The 20,029-nt window shown below is 46.1% G+C and overlaps 3 protein-coding genes across 3 annotated transcripts; all 3 read left to right on the top strand.

Annotated features, from left to right (window-relative positions):
• The first annotated feature begins 6,168 nt into the window (after nucleotides 1-6,168).
• LOC124662874 lies at nucleotides 6,169-6,654 on the top strand. The gene has a single exon (XM_047200656.1). It carries the CDS (start codon nucleotides 6,286-6,288, stop codon nucleotides 6,652-6,654), a length of 369 nt encoding a protein of 122 aa, XP_047056612.1. The 5' UTR covers nucleotides 6,169-6,285.
• Nucleotides 6,655-11,764: 5,110 nt separating this feature from the next.
• LOC124662872 lies at nucleotides 11,765-12,218 on the top strand. The gene has a single exon (XM_047200655.1). The coding sequence runs from the start codon at nucleotides 11,883-11,885 to the stop codon at nucleotides 12,216-12,218; it is 336 nt and encodes a 111-aa protein (XP_047056611.1). The 5' UTR covers nucleotides 11,765-11,882.
• A 3,504-nt stretch (nucleotides 12,219-15,722) lies between these two features.
• Nucleotides 15,723-16,088, top strand: LOC124662871. Its single transcript, XM_047200654.1, has one exon. The coding sequence runs from the start codon at nucleotides 15,723-15,725 to the stop codon at nucleotides 16,086-16,088; it is 366 nt and encodes a 121-aa protein (XP_047056610.1).
• Nucleotides 16,089-20,029: the final 3,941 nt, after the last annotated feature.

The following is a 20,029-nucleotide window of genomic DNA, read 5'->3' as shown; positions in this document are numbered from 1 at the left end:
TTGTCAACACCTTCTGCTCCTCGTTGGGATCGACATTCTTACTTATCGAAGATACTACGATACACCCCCTATACTTGTGGGTCATCAGCGCTCCCGCTTTAGAAGCTAGTTGCATTATTGAGAGTTTATTTGGAACACCACCTGTTAATGAAACTAAAATTGAAACCTCTCTTGAGGATGTTATGAAAAAATTGGAAACCATAGAGAAAAATCTTCCGAGTGTTGAAACTAAATTGGAAATGTTACTTGATAAAACTGATGAACTTGATAAATCCTTAGGAGGAATTGATGAAAGAATTAGTGTCCTAGGAACTTGTGTTGTCCATGATAATCAAATCAATAGGATTGGTGAACTTGAAAAAGCTATGGGAACCTTGGGTTCAACCTTTTCATCTATAAAGTTTAGAGAAAAAGCTTATGTGGGTAAGGAGCAAAAGTTTATGTATGTCTCTAAAGTGCCTAAACCAAAGAAATATTATTATAGGCCTAAAATTGACAAAGCCCTTAGTACCACTACGGATGGGGGAGCTTATGATATCAATGCTCCATCTCTTGATAACACTTGATATACACTTTACGCGCCTAGCTGAAAGGCGTTAAGAAAGCGCTTATGGGAGACAACCCATGTTTTTACTACAATATTTTTGTTTTATATTTGAGTCTTGGAAGTTGTTTACTACTGTAGCAACCTCTCCTTATCTTAGTTTTGTGTTTTGTTGTGCCAAGTAAAGTCGTTGATAGTAAGGTTCATACTTGATTTGGATTGCTGCGCAGTAACAGATTTCTTTGCTGTCACGAATTCCGATCTGCCTCTCTGTAGGTAGCTTAGAAAATTATGCCAATTTACGTGCGTGATCCTCAGATATGTACGCAACTTTCATTCAATTTGGGCATTTTCATTTGAGCAAGTCTGGTGCCTCAATAAAATCCATCTTTACGGACTGTTCTGTTTTGACAGATTCTGCCTTTTATTTCGCATTGCCTCTTTTGCTATGTTGGATGAATTTCTTTGATCCATTAATGTCCAGTAGCTTTATGCAATGTCCAGAAGTGTTAAGAATGATTGTGTCACCTCTGAACATGTTAATTTTTATTGTACACTAACCCTCTAATGAGTTGTTTCGAGTTTGGTGTGGAGGAAGTTTTCAAGGATCAAGAGAGGAGAATGATGCAATATGATCAAGAAGAGTGAAACCTCTAAGCTTGGGGATGCCCCGGTGGTTCACCCCTGCATATTTTAAGAAGACTCAAGCGTCTAAGCTTGGGGATGCCCAAGGCATCCCCTTCTTCATCGACAACATTATCAGGTTCCTCCCCGAAACTATATTTTTATTCCATCACATCTTATGTGCTTTGCTTGGAGCGTCGGTTTGTTTTTGTTTTTGTTTTTGTTTGAATAAATGGATCCTAGCATTCATTGTGTGGGAGAGAGACACGCTCCGCTGTTGCATATGGACAAGTATGTCCTTAGGCTTTACTCATAGTATTCATGGCGAAGGTTGAATCTTCTTCGTTAAATTGTTATATGGTTGGAATCGGGAAATGCTACATGTAGTAATTCTAAAATGTCTTGAATAATTTGATACTTGGCAATTGTTGTGCTCATGTTTAAGCTCTTGCATCATATACTTTGCACCCATTAATGAAGAAACACCTAGAGCTTGCTAAATTTGGTTTGCATATTTGGTCTCTCTAAAGTCTAGATAATATCTAGTATTGAGTTTTGAACAATAAGGAAGACGGTGTAGAGTCTTATAATGTTTACAATATGTCTTTTATGTAAGTTTTGCTGCACCGGTTCATCCTTGTGTTTGTTTCAAATAACCTTGCTAGCCTAAACCTTGTATCGAGAGGGAATACTTCTCATGCATCCAAAATCCTTGAGCCAATCACTATGCCATTTGTGTCCACCATATCTACCTACTACATGGTATTTCTCCGCCATTCCAAAGTAAATTGCTTGAGTGCTACCTTTAAAATTTCCATTCTTTACCTTTGCAATATATAGCTCATGGGACAAATAGCTTAAAAACTATTGTGGTATTGAATATGTACTTATGCACTTTATCTCTTATTAAGTTGCTTGTTGTGCGATAACCATGTTCCTGGGGACGCCATCAACTACTCTTTGTTGAATATCATGTGAGTTGCTATGCATGTCTGTCTTGTCTGAAGTAAGAGAGATCTACCACCTTAATGGTTGGAGCATGCATATTGTTAGAGAAGAACATTGGGCCGCTAACTAAAGCCATGAATCATGGTGGAAGTTTCAGTTTTGGACATATATGCTCAATCTCATATGAGAATACTAATTGTTGCCACATGCTTATGCATTAAAGAGGAGTCCATTATCTGTTGTCCATGTTGTCCCGGTATGGATGTCTAAGTTGAGAATAATCAAAAGCGAGAAATCCAAAATGCGAGCTTTCTCCTTAGACCTTTGTACGGGCGGCATGGAGGTACCCCTTTGTGACACTTGGTTAAAACATGTGTATTGCGATGATCCGGTAGTCCAAGCTAATTAGGACAAGGTGCGGGCACTATTAGTATACTATGCATGAGGCTTGCAACTTGTAAGATATAATTTACATGATACATATGCTTTATTACTACCGTTCACAAAATTGTTTCTTGTTTTCAAAATAAAAGCTCTAGCACAAATATAGCAATCGATGCTTTTCCTCTGCGAAGGACCATTCTTTTACTTTTATGTTGAGTCAGTTCACCTATTTCTCTCCACCTCAAGAAGCAAACACTTGTGTGAACTGTGCATTGATTCCTACATACTTGCATATTGCACTTGTTATATTACTCTATATTGACAATTATCCATGAGATATACATGTTACAAGTTGAAAGCAACCGCTGAAACTTAATCTTCTTTTGTGTTGCTTCAATACCTTTACTTTGATTTATTGCTTTATGAGTTAACTCTTATGCAAGACTTATTGATGCTTGTCTTTAAGTACTATTCATGAAAAGTCTTTGCTTTATGATTCAGTTGTTTACTCATGTCATTACCATTGTTTTGATCGCTGCATTCATTACATATGCTTACAATAGTATGATCAAGGTTATGATGGCATGTCACTCCAGAAATTATCTGTGTTATCGTTTACCTGCTCGGGACGAGCAGGAACTAAGCTTGGGGATGCTGATACGTCTCCGACGTATCGATAATTTCTTATGTTCCATGCCACATTATTAATGATATCTACATGTTTTATACACATTATATGTCGTATTTATGCATTTTCCGGCACTAACCTATTAACGAGATGCCGAAGAGCCAGTTGCTGTTTTCTGCTGTTTTTGGTTTCAGAAATCCTACAAAGGAAATATTCTCGGAATTGGACGAAATCAACACCCAGGGTTCTATTTTTGCACGAAGCTTCCAGAAGACCGAGGGGGAAAGGAAGTGGGGCCACGAGGCACCGACACCATAGGGCGGCGCGGCCTGGCCCTTGGCCGCTCCGGCCTGGTGTGTGGGGCCCTCGTGTGGCCCCCCGTGTTGCCCTTCCGCCTACTTAAAGCCTTCGTCGTGAAACCCCCAGTACCGAGAGCCACAATACGGAAAACCTTACTGAGACGCCGCCGCCGCCAATCCCATCTCGGGGGATTCTGGAGATCACCTCCGGCACCCTGCCGGAGAGGGGATTCATCTTCCGGAGGACTCTTCACCGCCATGGTCTCCTTCGGAGTGATGAGTGAGTAGTTCACCACTGGACTATGGGTCCATAGCAGTAGCTAGATGGTTGTCTTCTCCTCATGTGCTTCATTGTCGGATCTTGTGAGCTGCCTAACATGATCAAGATCATCTATCTGTAATTCTATATGTTGTGTTTGTCGGGATCCGATGGATAGAGAATACTATGTTATGTTGATTATCAATCTATTACCTATGTGTTATTTATGATCTTGCATGCTCTTCGTTATTAGTAGAGGCTCTGGCCAGTTTTTACTCTTAACTCCAAGAGGGAGTATTTATGCTCGATAGTGGGTTCATGCCTCCATTAAATCTGGGACAGTGACAGAAAGTTCTAAGGTTGTGGATGTCGTTGTTGCCACTAGGGATAAAACATTGATGCTATGTCCGAGGATGTAGTTATTGATTACATTACGCACCATACTTAATGCAATTGTCTGTTGTTTTACAACTTAATACTTGGAAGGGGTTCGGATGATAACTCTGAAGGTGGACTTTTTAGGCATAGATGCATGCTTGGATAGCGGTCTATGTACTTTGTCGTAATGCCCAATTAAATCTCACTATATTCATCATGTCATGTATGTGCATTGTTATGCCCTCTCTATTTGTCAATTGCCCGACTGTAATTTGTTCACCCAACATGCTATCTTATGGGAGAGACACCTCTAGTGAACTGTGGACCCCGGTCCATTCTTTTATACTGAAATACAAATCTGCTGCAATACTTGTTTTACTGTTCTCTGCAAACAATCATCATCCACACTATACATCTAATCCTTTGTTACAGCAAGCCGGTGAGATTGACAACCTCACTGTTTCGTTGGGGCAAAGTACTTTGGTTGTGTTGTGCAGGTTCCACGTTGGCGCCGGAATCTCCGGTGTTGCGCCACACTACATCCCGCCGCCATCAACCTTCAACGTGCTTCTTGGCTCCTCCTGGTTCGATAAACCTTGGTTTCTTTCTGAGGGAAAACTTGCTGCTGTGCGCATCATACCTTCCTCTTGGGGTTCCCAACGAACGTGTGAGTTACACGCCATCACCGTTCCAATTCTCTCATTGCTATACCCTTCTTGAGCACAATCTAAAATGGAAGTTGAGGGAGCAAGAGGCGCCACCACCAAAGCATAAGCGTGTCGAGTTGGAGGAGGCGGAGGAGGATGATGTGCTTGAGACCAAGAAGAACAAAAAGAGGCCGGAGGGAGCAAAGGCAGCCATGGACAAGATCAAGAAACAAGGAGAGGTCGCATCATTTTCTCTCAAGATCGATGTTATGGTCAAGTCCAAAGAGGTGTTGTTGATGAAAACTATGGAGGAAAAGAAGGAGATGGTGGAGGCGAAAACCAAGGAGAAGGAGGCAAAATGGATCACGCTCCGGGAGGATGCAAAGCGCAAGTACGACATCGAGGAGAGGAGAGCACGCACCGAGGAGCACCGGGCCATGGCGGAGCTCATCGCGGTGGAGAATGCCAATATGATGATGAACCCGACCGACATGGATGAGGCTAGCCTTGAGTGGTGGAAGCTTACGAAGACGCAGATCATGGCGCGAAGGAGGGAAGCTGCACGCGCTGCCATGGCTGCCGCGATGAATGCCGGAGTTGAAGACGCTACGGTGAGTGATGGCGCCCATGTCGATGCGCTGGCAACCGACGGTGACGCGTGATCACTTCCCTCCTTGATGATGTGATGTTCAATCTTCTATTGGTGCCATGTTTCATGTATGATTGAGTACTTTGAACAATCTATTTTGCATGATTATGTTTTTGCATTGAGAATTAGCGGATGATTTGCATAAACCCTTTGTTTCCGGTTTTTGGTTGCGAGCCAAAAAATGGCCGCGCAGTCGAGACGCCAAACGCGCTTCATATATCCCTTTTTTACTCAATCAAGAAACAAGATCGGACGCGGCCAGCATAACAACATATTCAGAATATGTTGTTATGCGGGCTGCGTTTGGCGCGTCTAGACTGCGCGGCCGTTTTTCAACCTCAAAACGCGTTTGGATCACCTAGATACACCGATTTGAGGTTTATGGTTTAGAAGTCTGCTAAGCCCCTTGGTCATTGTTCACGATCCAAAGAAACATCCAAAAAAAACCTTTGGTCCAGATGTCACCCGGTTGCAGTATTGCAACAGCCAGGCACTAACACGTGCAGAAGCTGGAGAATGTTCGTCCGTGCGAAATATTAGAGTTATTATCTTGTACACGACATGTTGAACTGATGTGGATCAACAATATCCTGTCCTCGACGAGACGTTCATACACAGAGGAACACGACCGTTTTCCACGTCCAACTCCACCAAGGTCCAAGTTGGCACGTCGCGCTAAACGCCTCGCTAACCACGGCCATCTTCCAGCTCTAGGTATATAAATAAGCTTAATTTACCACGCAGGCCAAACGATCACCTCTCTCTCTCGCTCTCGCTCTCGCTCTCGCTCTCGCTCTCTCCGTTCGTCTCTCGCAAAAAGAATAGCCACTCAAGCAGGACGATCTAGCTCAAAAAGATCAAGAGCCAGCTCCGAGGCTTGAGATATAAACTTCTATATCTACATCGATCAGGAGATCGATCGTCGATGGGGAACTGTAACTGTTTCAATTCGCAGCGCGCCGCGGCGTCGTGGGTGGACGACGAAGAGTGGGTGGTGGACGTGGAGGAGGGGAAGAGGGTGGCCGCCGAGAAGGTGGATCAGCGGGTGGAGGTGAAGATCAGGGTGACCAAGAGGCAGGTCCAGGAGCTGCTGCAGAAAGCCGGCCTGGACGGCAAGGGGCCATGGACGGAGCAGGTGCTCGCGGAGCTGATCAACTCGGGCACGGTGTGCTGCGACGACCCCGAGGCTAGGGGGCACTGGAGACCGGCGCTCCAGAGCATCTCCGAAGGCGAGGAGGCAATGAGGCATGCCTTTTGTAGGACCGTTCCATCGCTCTTGATTCTGAATTTCTGATGCGCATATATAGTTACAGTAGGAGAACATAGGTTTTTAAGATAGGGATTCTGTTCGGAGATGTACACGCTGCAAAAATGCCATGAGTTTCTGGAGTTTCATTTCTGGAAACCTCTCATATTTTGCTGCCTTAATGCTGTGTTTGCAGTTTGTATAATCCTGGAACTCTCAAGCATTACGGTCACTGCTCTAAAGAACTGTAGACAGAGCAGATATGAAATGAAATGCCATCTTCAAACGAAAACTGAAAGCAGAACGAAATGGCTGGCTTCTTGTAAACCTGAGGTCACATTTTCGTTTCTTCCATTAGTTAACACAACAGTATAAAAGTGACATTCACTTCACAGATTCACTACCTAGCTGGGGCCCGTAAATGCAGGCGCTATATGCTCACCTAATTATTTTTTTGTTTTTTGAGGAAAACAACGGGGGGCGATCGCCCACCTGAACTCAATTTTCATTAATGCGGGAGCGGGTTACAGGAGGGGGGCGTAAAGCCTACACAATTAGGTCTGGGGTGGCATACCGCGCCCAAACAGAGCGAGAGTGAGGGATGGCGGGGGGGGGGGAGTTGGATACAGTACAGTGCGAGGTGAAAGACAGAGTCTAAGAGATAGCCTGGCACCAGGCTAGCAGGGCGCTCGTGTCGAGCCTAGAGGGGGCGCGGACGACCCAAAGTCGGAAATGGTCTACTAGCAGGGCTAAAATGCACGGAGTAGACATGAAATCTGCATCAAACACCATTCTGTTGCGGGATTTCCAGATAGTCTATAGAAGAGCCAGGATGACCGTGTTGCGCGCTTCCGGGTGCATGGGAGGTAGGTCTTCGAAGAGAGAGGCGGGGGCAGCTGACAAACAAATGCGAGGTGTCTTCCAGCTGATTCGGGCAGAAAGGGCAGTCTGGGGAGGGCACACATCCGATGCGGTGTAGCAGCACCCGTGTCCTGGTCTTGTGGAGGCGCAGTATCCAAAAGAACACCCGCACCTTGAGAGGCGCAAAGCAGGCCCAGTTGACGTCTTGCCCGGGGACGATACAACCTGAGGAGTGGAGGGACCGGTAGATGCTCCCCGTGGAGAAGTCGGTCAATGGGCCGAGCGAGGCGGTGCGAATGTCCGGCGACGAAGTGAGGGAGATCCGGGAGAGGCAAGCATGGATGAACTCCATCTCGCTGGCGGCTGCTGCAGTGACACGCTGAACAATTGGAACCTCAACCGCACCGCTCCTGAGGGTATCGGCAATAGTGGCGAGGGGGCGGAGGCAGTGGGAGAAGGCCGCGGCGAGGGCTGCCGACAGGGGGCCCAGCGGGGTCCAAGCATCGTACCAGAGCGAGGTGGAGCGCCCGTCGCGGGGTTCAACTCTCGTAATGGAGCGGTATAGAGGAATGAGTGATTGGAAGCCCTTCCAATCGGGGGTGGCCACATGCGGGTGGGCACCGAGGTAACTACGCTTTACCCACCTGGTCCATGGGGAGTCCCGTCCGGTGAACAACCCATGCATCGCCTTCCGTAGGAGACATTTGTTCTGGAGACCGAGATCAACAACACCCATCCCACCTTCGGACCGCAGACGGCAAACATAGTCCCAGGCAACTTGGCAGTCACCACCAGAGCATTTGTCTTTTGCCTTCCAGAACATCGCTCGTCGAGGTCTATCCATTTTTGAGAGTGTCCCTTTGGGGATCGGTAGAACAGACATGGCAAACGAAGGGAGGGCCGACAGGACTGCCGTAGTGAGGGTGAGGCGCCCGCCAATTGGGAGCAAGGACGTCCGCCAGCCAGGGATGCGCTTGGAGATCTTGACGCTGAGGAAGTCTAGCGCATCAGCAAGCAGCAGGAAGTTTGTGGTCCGAGAGCGGCAACCCAAGGTATGTCTGGGGGAAGGATGAGACGGGACAGCCGAGGATGCTTGCGAGATCCGAGGCCAGCTCAGCAGTGACACCGCCAACGGGGACGAAAGTGTTCTTGTGGAAGTTAATGTGTAGACCTGTGGGCTGCGAGAAGAGGTCAAGGAGCTCGCAGAGGCGACGGACTTGGGAGTGTTCAGCTCTCAGGATCAGTAGGGTATCGTCTGCATATTGGATTACAGGGCACGGAAGGTCGTCAACAAGAGGGTGCAACAGGCGGTCGCTACCCCTCTCCATGGCGATGAGGCAGGGGAGGAGGTCGGCGACGGCCAAGTACAGGTATGGTGATAGGGGGTCCCCCTGACGCAGCCCATTCTTGCAAGAAATTCATCGCCCAGGGACACCATTCAGCAGCACAACAGTCCGCCCAGTGTTAAGAATTGCGGAGATCCAGGACCGAAACATGGGGCCGAGGCCACGCGCATCCAGAACAGCATCCAGCGCCTCCCAGTTGACGGAGTCGAACGCTTTCTAAAAGTCAAGCTTGAGCACCACAGCCGGGGATCCTCGGGCTTGGCAGCTTTGGACCACATCGGCGGCGTAGAGGAAGTTGTCGACAATGTTCCGCCCCTTAACAAATCGAGACTGCTCAAAGGAGATGAGGCGCTCGATGTAGTGTTGTAGCCTAGTTGTAAGGATTCGAGTGATAATCTTCATAACACAGTTCTGGAGCGAGATGGGGCGGAAGCCATCAGCTGTCAGTACATCATCTTTTTTCGGAATGAGAGAAATAAACGCCCGGTTGAGTCCGTCAAGGGGCGCCACCCCGTCGTAGAAATCCTGAAGGAGGGCCATGAGGTCTGAACTGACAACATCCCAGAAGGTACGGAAGAACGCGGGGCCAAAGCCATCGGGGCCGGGGTTGCTATCCACGCGCATAGCCCAAACGGCGTCTTTTGCCTCTTGCAGGGTAAAAGCTCTCTCCAGCTCCTGCAGTCCTGCAACTCGCGGCATGGTGGCGCGTAGGTCGAAGCCCCATAGGGGGGGGGTGAGGATTCAAGAAGGGCAACGTAGAAGTTATGCAATAATTCAGCTTTTTCCGCATGGTTGTACGTCGCCGTCATAAAGGCCCTTGATCTGATTTTTTCTGAGGCGCGCCGACGCGCAGGCATGGAAGAATTTGGTATTATCCTCACCAAAACGGCATAGACGAAACTTGAACCGTTGCTTCCAGTAGGTATCCAGGGCCTTATATTCCACGGAGAGGCGCAGACGGCCGCGAACCCTCAGCAGTTTTTCAGGCGCAGACGGACACGACACCTAACTATTTTCGTCCATCTACAATCACAGTCAAACTGAAACTACTGAAATGGACACTTACGATTACATTACTAGCATGAAACGACTATTAGGTACCTATCAATGATTTGTTCCACACTGAATTGGTCCAATCTATATGCTATACCTATCGACGATTTATTCCGGTGGCCAGTTTCACCCTTATGCTGGACCAACCTCTCTTAACTTCTACGCAACACCAAATTCAGGTGCATATATATGCACCCTCATCCTCGAAAAAAATATATATGCACCCTGAAATGCTGAAAGAGACAGATTGTCTCAAAACTGCATTGGTCCATGCTCCTGAATTACGACAAAATTGTGCAGCTGAAGAACAAGCCCTCGGTGATTGATTAAGTTTGAAATTTCAGAAGCTAATGCAACCTGGACCTAGTTATGGCCTATTTGATTTGCAGATAGGAAAAACATAGGAACTGAAGAAACGTAGGATTGCAATGGCATGTCCACTACAAATTTTATAGGAATTCATATGAATGAAAGTTTGTTCGATTCCGCCACAAGAAAAGTAAAGGATTCTCAAAAAGAGGTATGACTGGATACTAGATTTCTATGAAATCTACTGCAAAGGAATTCCTATGGAAATCAATCCTACAAATCAAAAAACCATCATTGAAAATTTTCTGTAGATTAAGACTTAAAAAATTCCTCTAGTTTTAACCTTAAAATTTTCTGTGTAAATCAATCAATAGGCCGATACTCTTTGTGATCAAAAGGCCTAGACCTCCAAATATCAAGACCCAGATATATGGACCCTGAAATGCTGAAAGAGAGAGATTGTCTCAAAGCTGCTGCAGCGGTACATGCTCCTGAATTATGACAGAATTGTGCCGCTGAAGAAAAAGCCCTGAGTGATTGATTAAATTTGGGAATTACATGAAGCCAATGCAGCCTGGACCTAGTTATTGTTCGCGAACTAAAGGCTGGACCTCCAAATGTCAAGACCCATACATATGCATCCTGAAATGTTGTAAGAGACAGATTGTCTTGAAGCCGCGTCGGTACATGCCCGTAAATTACGACAGAACTGTGATGCTGAAGAACAACCCCTCAGTGATTGATTAAACTTAGGAATTTCAGAAGCCAATGAATAGGCCCTTATTGTTCGCGATCTAAAGGCATAGGCCTCCAAATGTAAGACCCATATATATGCACCCTGGAATGCTGAAAGAGGCAGATTGCCTCAAAGATGCATTGGTACATGCTCCTGAATTACCACAGAATTGTGCCGCTGAAGAACAAGCCCTCAATGATTGATTAAGTTTGGAAATTACAGGAAGCCAATGCAGTTTGGACCTTCGTGACCTAAAGGCCCAGACCTCCAAATGTCAAGACCCATATATATGCACCCTGAAATGTTGTAAGAGACAGATTGTGTCGAAGCCGCTTCGGTACATGCTCCTAAACAGTGATGCTGAAGAACAACCCCTCGATGATTGATTAAACTTTGCAAGTTGAGAACCCAATGCAACCTAGACTTAGTTATTCCTCACAATCCAAAAGACCTTCAAATGTCAACATGAGGCTGCGGCATCTTATATGGATATATTACGACGTTTGGTCCCGATGTCAACCCGGTTGCAGGATTGCAACAGCCAGGCACTAACACGTGCAGAAGCTGGAGAATGTTCATCCGTGCGAAATATTAGAGTTATATATATGTCGCACACGATTTCAGCGCAAGACATGTTCAACTGATGTGGATCAACAATACCCTGTGTTCGACGACACGTCCATACACAGAGGAACACGACCGTTTTCCACGTCCAACTTCACCAAGGTCCAAGTTGGCACGTCGCGCTAAACGCCTCGCTAACCACGGCCATCTTCCAGCCTCCAGGTATATAAATAAGCTCTACCACGCAGGCCAAACGATCCCCTCTCTCGCTCTCGCTCTCTCCGTTCGTCTCTCGCAAAAAGAATAGCCACTCAAGCCGCACGATCTAGCTCAAAAAGATCCAGAGCCAGCTCCGAGGCTTGAGATATAAACTTGTATATCTACATCGATCCGGAGATCGATCGTCGATGGGGAACTGCAACTGTTTCAAGTCGCAGCGCACCACCGCGTCGTGGGTGGATGACGACGAGTGGGTGGTGGACGTGGAGGAGGAGGGGAAGAGTGCGGCCGCAGAGAAGGTGGATCAGCGGGTGGAGGTGAAGATCAGGGTGACCAAGAGGCAGTTCCAGGAGCTGCTGCAGAAAGCAGGGCTAGACGGCATGGGGCTGGGGGCATGGACGGAGCAGGTGCTCGCGGAGCTGATCAACTCCAGCACGGTGTGCTGCGACCAGCCCGAGGCTAGGGGGCACTGGAGGCCGTCGCTGCAGAGCATCTCCGAAGGCGAGGAGGCCCATTTCTCTTGATTCTGAATTTCTGATGTGCATATATAGTTGCAGTAGGAGTACATAGGTTTTTTAGATAGAGATTCTGTTCGGAGATGTACACGCTGCAAAAATGCCATGAGTTTCTGGAGTTTCATTTGTGGAAACCTCTTATATTTTGCTTCCTTAATGCTGTGTTTGCAGTTTGTATAATCCTGGAACTCTCAAGCATTACGGTCACTACTGTAAAGAACTGTAGACAGAGGAGATATGAAATGAAATGCCATCTTCAAACGAAAACTGAAAGCAGAACGAAATGGCTGGCTTCTTGTAAACCTTAGATCACATTTTCGTTTCTTCCATTAATTAAGAACAGTATAAAAGTGACATTCACTTCACAGATTCACTACCTAGCTGGGGCCGGTAAAAGCAGGCGCTATATGCTTACGTAACTATTTCCGTCCCTCTACAATCGCAGTCAAACTGAAACTACTGAAATGGACACTTACGATTACATTACTAGCATGAAACGACTATAGGTATCTATCAATGATTTGTTGATTTGTTCCACACTGAATTTGTCCAATCTATAGGCTATACCTATCGATGATTTATTCCGCTGACCAGTTTTACCCTTATGATGGACCAACCTCTCTTAATTTCTAAGCGACACCAAATTCAGATCCATATATATGCACCCTGAAATGTTGAAAGAGACAGATTGTCTCAAAGCTGCATCGGTCCATGCTCCTGAATTACGACAGAATTGTGCAGCTGATAAACAAGTCCTCAGTGAATGATTATGTTTGAAAATTTCAGAAGCCAATGCAACCTAGACCTAGTTAGGGCCTATTTGATTTGCAATAGAAAAAAAACGTAGGTACAGAAGAAATGTAAGATTGCAATGGCATGTCCACTATAAATTTTACACAAATTCATATGAATGAAAGTTTGTTTGATTTCATCATGGGAAAAGTATAAGATTCTCAAAAACATGTATGAGTGGATATTAGATTTTCTATGAAATCTAGTGCAAAGGAATTCCTATGTAAATCAACCCTACAAATCAAACAACCATCATTGAAAAAATTCTATAGATTTAACCTTAAAAATTTTCTACAAATTAAACGTTCAAATTTCCTATGAAAATAAATCACCATGATCTCGTTTTAAAAAAAAAATAAGAAACATATTTTGAGTTTCACAAATTTCTAAAAAAAATCCGCACATAGGCAATGATGTACCCCACGAACGTGCAAAATATCAAATTCAAAAATTTCATACTTTCTTTTCCTCTGGCCAGAAAAGAAAGATGTTTCAGTTCGCCAGGTTGTCTCTTGCCTGCTCATGGATTCAGCAAACAGTTCAAAAGTTTTTCTCTAAAAAAGAAATGAGATTCTAGGTTGTGAAGCAAAACTAAAGGGATGTGGATATAAGGGAGGGATGGTAGAAAGAAGGAAGAGGAATTAAGTTAAGCGAAAAATAGGATCGGATTTTAAAGTTCTTTTTTCTGCAGTACCTCGACGTGACATGAGCGTGAAAGAGGTTCAAGAATCCGTTTTCTTTTTATAAGGGCTAAAATCACTTTTTTTTTTGGCTTTTTGACCCCATATTGTTGGGTGGATCTCGAAAGATAGGAAAGATCTCCCTCCAAGCCGTACATACGACTTTAATCGAATACGGCTTTCCACAGAATTCAATAGGGATCTATGAGATCGAGTATGAAATGCTGTTTACTCGCTTTAAATTGAGTATCTGTTTCCCTCCTTTTCCCGCTAGGATCGGAAATCCTGTATATTCTGAGAAGCACAAAAAAAAGGTGTAGATCTATATAGTACATTTCATATTGCAAAATATATCAGATTTTGTCATTTTTATCTAGCACAAGATAAAAAGAATTTCGGGTTGAGATTTTGCATGATTGTGTGTTGTTTCAGTGACAACTCCTAGAATTATTTTCATATTTTTTTTATAACTTGTAAAAATATTTTTAAATTTTTGAAAAATGATGAGAGCACAGGAGCTCGAGAGGCAAAAGCACTTTCCGCTTACTGTTTGCGATCAAGAGGCCTAGACCTCCAAATGTCAAGACCCAAATATATATGCACCCTGAAATGCTGAAAGAGAGAGATTTTCTCAAAGCTGGTGCATAGGTACATGCTCCTGAATTACGACATAATTGTGCCGCTGGAGAACAAGTCCTCAGTGATTGATTAAGTTTGGGAATTACATGAAGCCAATGCAGCCCGGGCCTAGTTATTCCTCGCGATCTAAAGGTCTAGACCTCCAAATGTCAAGACCCATATATATCGCGCATATTGTCTTGAAGCCGCATCGGTACATGCCCCATAGAACTGTGCTTCTGAAGAACAACCGCTCGGTGATTGATTAAATTTTTGAAGTTCAGAAGCCAATGCAACCTAGACTTAGTCATTGTTCACGATCCAAAAGACCTCCAAATGTCAACGTGAGGCTGCGGGATCTCATATGGATATATTAGGACTGTTGGTCCAGATGTCAACCCGGTTGCAGTATTGCAAGTTTGCAACAGCCAGGAATGTTCGTCCGTGCGAAATATATTAGATTTATATATATCTCGTATTCTCGTACACGATTTAAGCGCAAGACATGTTGAACTGATGTGGATCAACAATACCCTGTGCTTGACGAGCCGTTCATACACAGAGGACCACGACCGTTTTCCTGGCAATCGAAACTTCTATGGCTCGCAGGTCAGAGAGATCCTGTCAGCTCCCAGTTTCAGACTGACCACCACACGTGCGGGCTTAATTTCTCGGTGTTATTATACAGGAACGGTGACCCCGAACAGATCTGACATACAATTGTGAACAACCATGGCGATGCATGCGCCATTGGAAGATGGGTGGTAGTGGTACACTGGTTGGAGAAAGTAAAATGTGTCGAGTAAAAGCTTCCCGATCGATCAGCTCAGTAAAATTAACTTATCTTGAAGAAAAGCTGATTTACATTTTACGACGACACGTCACTGGGCATGGTAAATGTCATAAAGCTGAAGCAGGGAATCCTTATCCAGTTTTCCTCTCGTGATCTCGTCATGAAGTCTCCACCAGGAAACACCTTCTCACACGAAAGCTCGCGGGAGTGGCCCTTGAGGCTGCCGGAGATTCGCCCCAAAGCCCATTCACACGCCAGGCCGGCCCAAAGACCGGCTCACCAGCCTGCCCGCGCAACTCGGGTGCCTCGAGAGTCGAGACTTGGTAAGTTTTACACGTTGCTCGAAACCGGGAAGAATTCGCCTCCATCCGTGACATCACACGGGCTGGACGAATGGCTAATACGCGCGTGTGCAGAATCAGCCAGCGCTCCCACCCAGCCCCCAACTATATATAGACGCCGGAAGCCATCTTTGGTTACATTCCATACCCGTCGACCTTACTATATTTCTCAAGACTCAACCCACCGAGCGCAAGAGATCACAGGAAAAGAAAGTACTAGCTAGATCGAGCTCGCTCACGAAAGAAGGAGAAAGGAAGCAGAGGGCTACTCGGCAAGGTCTTCTGACTGATGGGGAAGTGCACGGCGTCGTCGCGGCACGCCGTCGAGTCATGGGCGGACGACGGCGAGTGGGAGTGGGAGGAGGCGTCGTCATCGTCATCGTCATCGTCGTCCGACAAGCACCACCACCACCGTGCGTCGGAGGAGGAGCACACAGAGGTGACGATCAGGATCACCAAGAGGCAGCTGCATGAGCTGATGGAGAGGAAGGCGTCCGGCGGCGGTGGCGGGAAGACCCGGCAGCTACTGGAGGATATCATGAACTCCGGGGAGGTGCACCACCATGACCTGCACAGGGACGAGCACTGGCGGCCCGCCCTGCAGAGCATCCCCGAGGCCGGCGAGTCGTCGTCGGCTGGTCCATGCATCTCGTGACTAAAACCTGCCGGTGTGGCTGGCTGCGCTGCCGAGCTACATGCGAACCAGAAGCCACCCCCTCTCATTTTTCTCCTTGTTTCTCGGACCCTCTCGCTGGTGTTGCTTTCGTCCGTGTATTTTCATGTCGTTGAATGTCATCCATGACGACCATGTACATAGAATGTGGTTGGACAATACGTATAGATTGCCAGGCTGACGTACGCAAATACTTGTAGGGAGTTAAGTGTGAATACCAATCTCATAACTCTTTTTCCATTGAATTGTCATTCGGTTATCTTGTTTCATACCGTGAGAGATGAGGATGAGGTCAGTGGTTTTCAGTTGATGAGTACTATGATGTTTTGAACCCTATTTTTTTATTAAAAAAGTTGAACCTCTCTGATGCCAAATAGTTACGATTTTATTTTGCAAGGCAACGATGCCAAACTGTGTCAAAAGAAAAGCGAGAGTACATGATGAATGCAACAATGGCACAACCATAAAAAGAGACGCATCGTAACACGTAAGACTAAGCTGACACTCTCTCGCACAAAGCCTCGTGAAGGAAAATAAGTAGGTTGCCGACGTAGGCGGGTCTATCCTGTAAATGCCGCGTCAAGGGTTTTCATTTTGAGTGGCAGCTCCAACCAATCAAGGCAGAACAACAACACAAGAACAAGCCTTTCAATAAGGAGATACACAAGTGCACGTGCACAAACGGCGTGTCCAACCAGTGAAGGCAATATCATGGGTTTTCACCTCCAACATTGAACATTGTTTCAAACGCTGTCTTGACATTGCGGTCCGAGCATCGACTCCGACAACGACTTCATGCCGAGCAGAAGTGCAAGAGCATTAGCGCTTCTTTGAAGGGTAAGGGTAATGTATTGTAATGCGAAATAATAAGATTGATAGATCGATAAACTTCTAGTACATAAGATAAATGTCTGACGCAATCATGGGTATTAGAGAAATATCACCAACAGCATCTAGCACCGCGAGTAGGCCCAGGCTGAAAGGTGATGACGAATACCCCCGTACTAGTGTCTAACGGTGACGGGGAGGAACCATGTAGCCATGGTCCTGCTGAGTGTCCTGCGTGGGGTCTGGTGGTCGAGTGTACATCATGTTCAACAACTCGGTGTGAGTAGCGTAATCCTCCATGTTGTTCTCATCCTCAAGAGAAGTCCTTGTCCACGCAGACCCAGACATAGAAGAGTAATGTGCCTAGTTTGTGTTGTGAAACAAACATTAGTCCTTATGAATTACATATTGTACAAGTCATATGGAACAAAAACGATTGAATGTTACATACCCTGTGGCTGGGGTTGTATATTCGGCGTGGGAGTGCTGCTCCCATGACGATCCTCCAACCTGGAAAAGGAGTTTGTTGTTGTGTCCAGTAGTCGAAAGAAGTCGGCTGCCACGACGTCCCTCTAGCCTGGTCAGGAGGTGGTGGTCTCGGACTGGTCTGCTATGTAAGGCGTGGACGCGGTTCCTGTCTTACCGGCGGGTACCTGTGGTCGTAGGGGTGTTGTGCTGGACGGTGCTGCACAACGCCAGAACTGCGGCTCCCATCGATATTGCATGCACAGCGACGGTGTGTGTTTCAGGTTTTAGCCTGAAACTTACTATTAACCAATCCTTCAACCGACTAACAGTCCATGTTTTAGGGGCCGTCAACTCCAGATCAATGTACTGAAACTCATTAAGATTAGCTCCCATCCGATTTGTTCAGATAGTACCAGCACCATAATACACGACAAATTTCACTAACTTGGACATTGCTATGATGTCCTAAAAGAAAATATTTACACACATCAATTATTATGCACAATGACGTAATATCGTTTAAAATACACCGCTGAATTAAACACAATGTACTACATACAAAATCTAACTAGCCATAACCGTATACACACGTTACCAACATAAAAATAAACTATAATTAGCGAGGGATTAGGGTTTACCCTTGAAGCGTGCGAAACAACTCCACCCACCAGCCTTCAATCCCCTTATGAGCACCACCAGCAGCAGCATCACCGACACCACCAAGCAGTTCACACTACAAGAGATGCAATTAAACCCAACTGGCCAAAACTGTTTGCAAAAGCATTGAAACTGTTGGGCATTAGTTTTGCTGATAGCCAGCTGTTGGGAATCTACTGTTGGTGTAACTTTGTCGGGGAAGGGCATCGAACGCCAACAATAATGTTGCGCTTTCTTTTCCCGATAGGACACCCACTGTCAGGGTTGAATTGTGTCGGATGGAGAGTCAGCACGATCCAACCCAAGCATGTATCGAGTGCACTGTCGGTCATGTGTGCATGGTAACCAACATAGAAGAATATTTTTAATTCGATGCACACACGTACAGCACACGTACGGTTCCCAGCTTCATTTACGCATTATTTTTCCCATGCTTCTTTGCACCTACTTCTTGCAAGGGTATTCAGATATGGCAGCGATATCGATGCAGGTCTAGACTAAATTAAAATATTATAGGTACTGCGAGTCTTAACTTGATCACCAAAATATATCTGAAAATTTCATAGAACATGCATAAGCATTACGAGAACTTGGAATTCATAGTCCGGTACATGAACACTCCAGAGTAACAATAAGAGTTTCATCTGTGATACAAACACGTACAGACACTACGGGAAAATCAGGCGCTGCCGTGCAGCAAATCATTGCCGTGAGCCACCGCACGGCAAAGATTTCTTTGCCGTGCGACGCAAGAGGCACGCACGGCAAAGAACATGTGCACGGCAAAGTTACAGGGTGGCGCACGGCAAAGATACAGAGCACGGCAACCTCACGCGTGCCGCACGGCAACGTCCCCTCGCACGGCAAAGTCCCTCAAACGCGCACGGCAAAGAAATCATGACGGCAAAGGCAAAATAAGGCCGCACTGCAAAGAAACTATGCTCGGCAAAGGACTGGGGACGTTGCCGTGGGCTTCTCTTTGCCGTGAGGCCAGATAAAATGCACGGCAAAGGAGCCTTTGCCGTGCGACTCCTTCTTTGCCGTGTGCTGTACTTCATTTTATTTGTTTTTCTTTCTATTTTATTTCATCTCATACTTATATTTATTTTTTTATTAGTTTCACTTTTTGATGAATATTTATTAGTGTTACTTAAGACAATGTGCAATACAAAATATTGCACATTAGGGTTAGGGTTAGGTTTTATGATGCATGGTTCTGCAGCTCCGGCGTCGTGGTTTAGGGATTTAGAGGGGTTTAGGGCTCGAAGCCTCCCCAGTTTAGGGTTTAGGGTTTAGGGGAGCTACTTTTGCACCATTAGACCTTGCACCACACTTTGACACATATCATAGGTCCACTTTATGCAAGGTTTGGTGGGGTTCCGGTGCTCCGGCGGTCGTTATCCCCCTCCTCCCCCAAAACAGCGGAACGTGTGCCCCGGCGGGTCTACCCCCTAGATTTCTCCGCGCGAGGGTGCACCAATGTAACTTTTCATTCTTTTAGGTTTGTTTAGTACATATACACATGGAGAACCAAAGATTGGGACCCTTTGGCACATATACCCGCAGCCTAGAGCCATTATCACACGATCGACGGTGTGCTCGATCTACTCGGTTAGGGTTAGGTGTAGGGTTAGGGCTAGGGTTTAGGGGCTAGGGCTAGGGTTTAGGTTAAAGGTAAGTATTTATGGTTAGGTGTAGGTTTAGGGTTTAGGGTTAGGGTTAGGGTTTATGATGCATGGTTCTGCGGCTCCGCGTCGTGGTTTAGGGATTTAGAGGGGTTTAGGGCTCGAAGCCTCCCGAGCTTAGGGTTTAGGGTTTAGGGGAGCTACTTTTGCACCATTAGACCTTGCATCACAGTTTGACACATATCATAGGTCCACATGCAAGGTTTGGTGGGGTTCCGGTGCTCCGGCGGTCGTTATCCCCCTCCTCCCCCAAGACAACGGAACGTGTGCCCCGGCGGGTCTACC

Source organism: Lolium rigidum, chromosome 6 (genome assembly GCF_022539505.1).
Source record: "Lolium rigidum isolate FL_2022 chromosome 6, APGP_CSIRO_Lrig_0.1, whole genome shotgun sequence".
NCBI classification, from domain to species: domain Eukaryota; kingdom Viridiplantae; phylum Streptophyta; class Magnoliopsida; order Poales; family Poaceae; genus Lolium; species Lolium rigidum.
This window is presented reverse-complemented; position numbering and strand designations above follow the sequence as displayed.

What these genes read in the sequence shown, in the direction of transcription:
- LOC124662874 (XM_047200656.1), top strand. Translation starts at nt 6,286, where the DNA reads ATGGGGAACTGTAACTGTTTCAATTCGCAGCGCGCCGCGGCGTCGTGG.
- LOC124662872 (XM_047200655.1), top strand. Translation starts at nt 11,883, where the DNA reads ATGGGGAACTGCAACTGTTTCAAGTCGCAGCGCACCACCGCGTCGTGG.
- LOC124662871 (XM_047200654.1), top strand. Translation starts at nt 15,723, where the DNA reads ATGGGGAAGTGCACGGCGTCGTCGCGGCACGCCGTCGAGTCATGGGCG.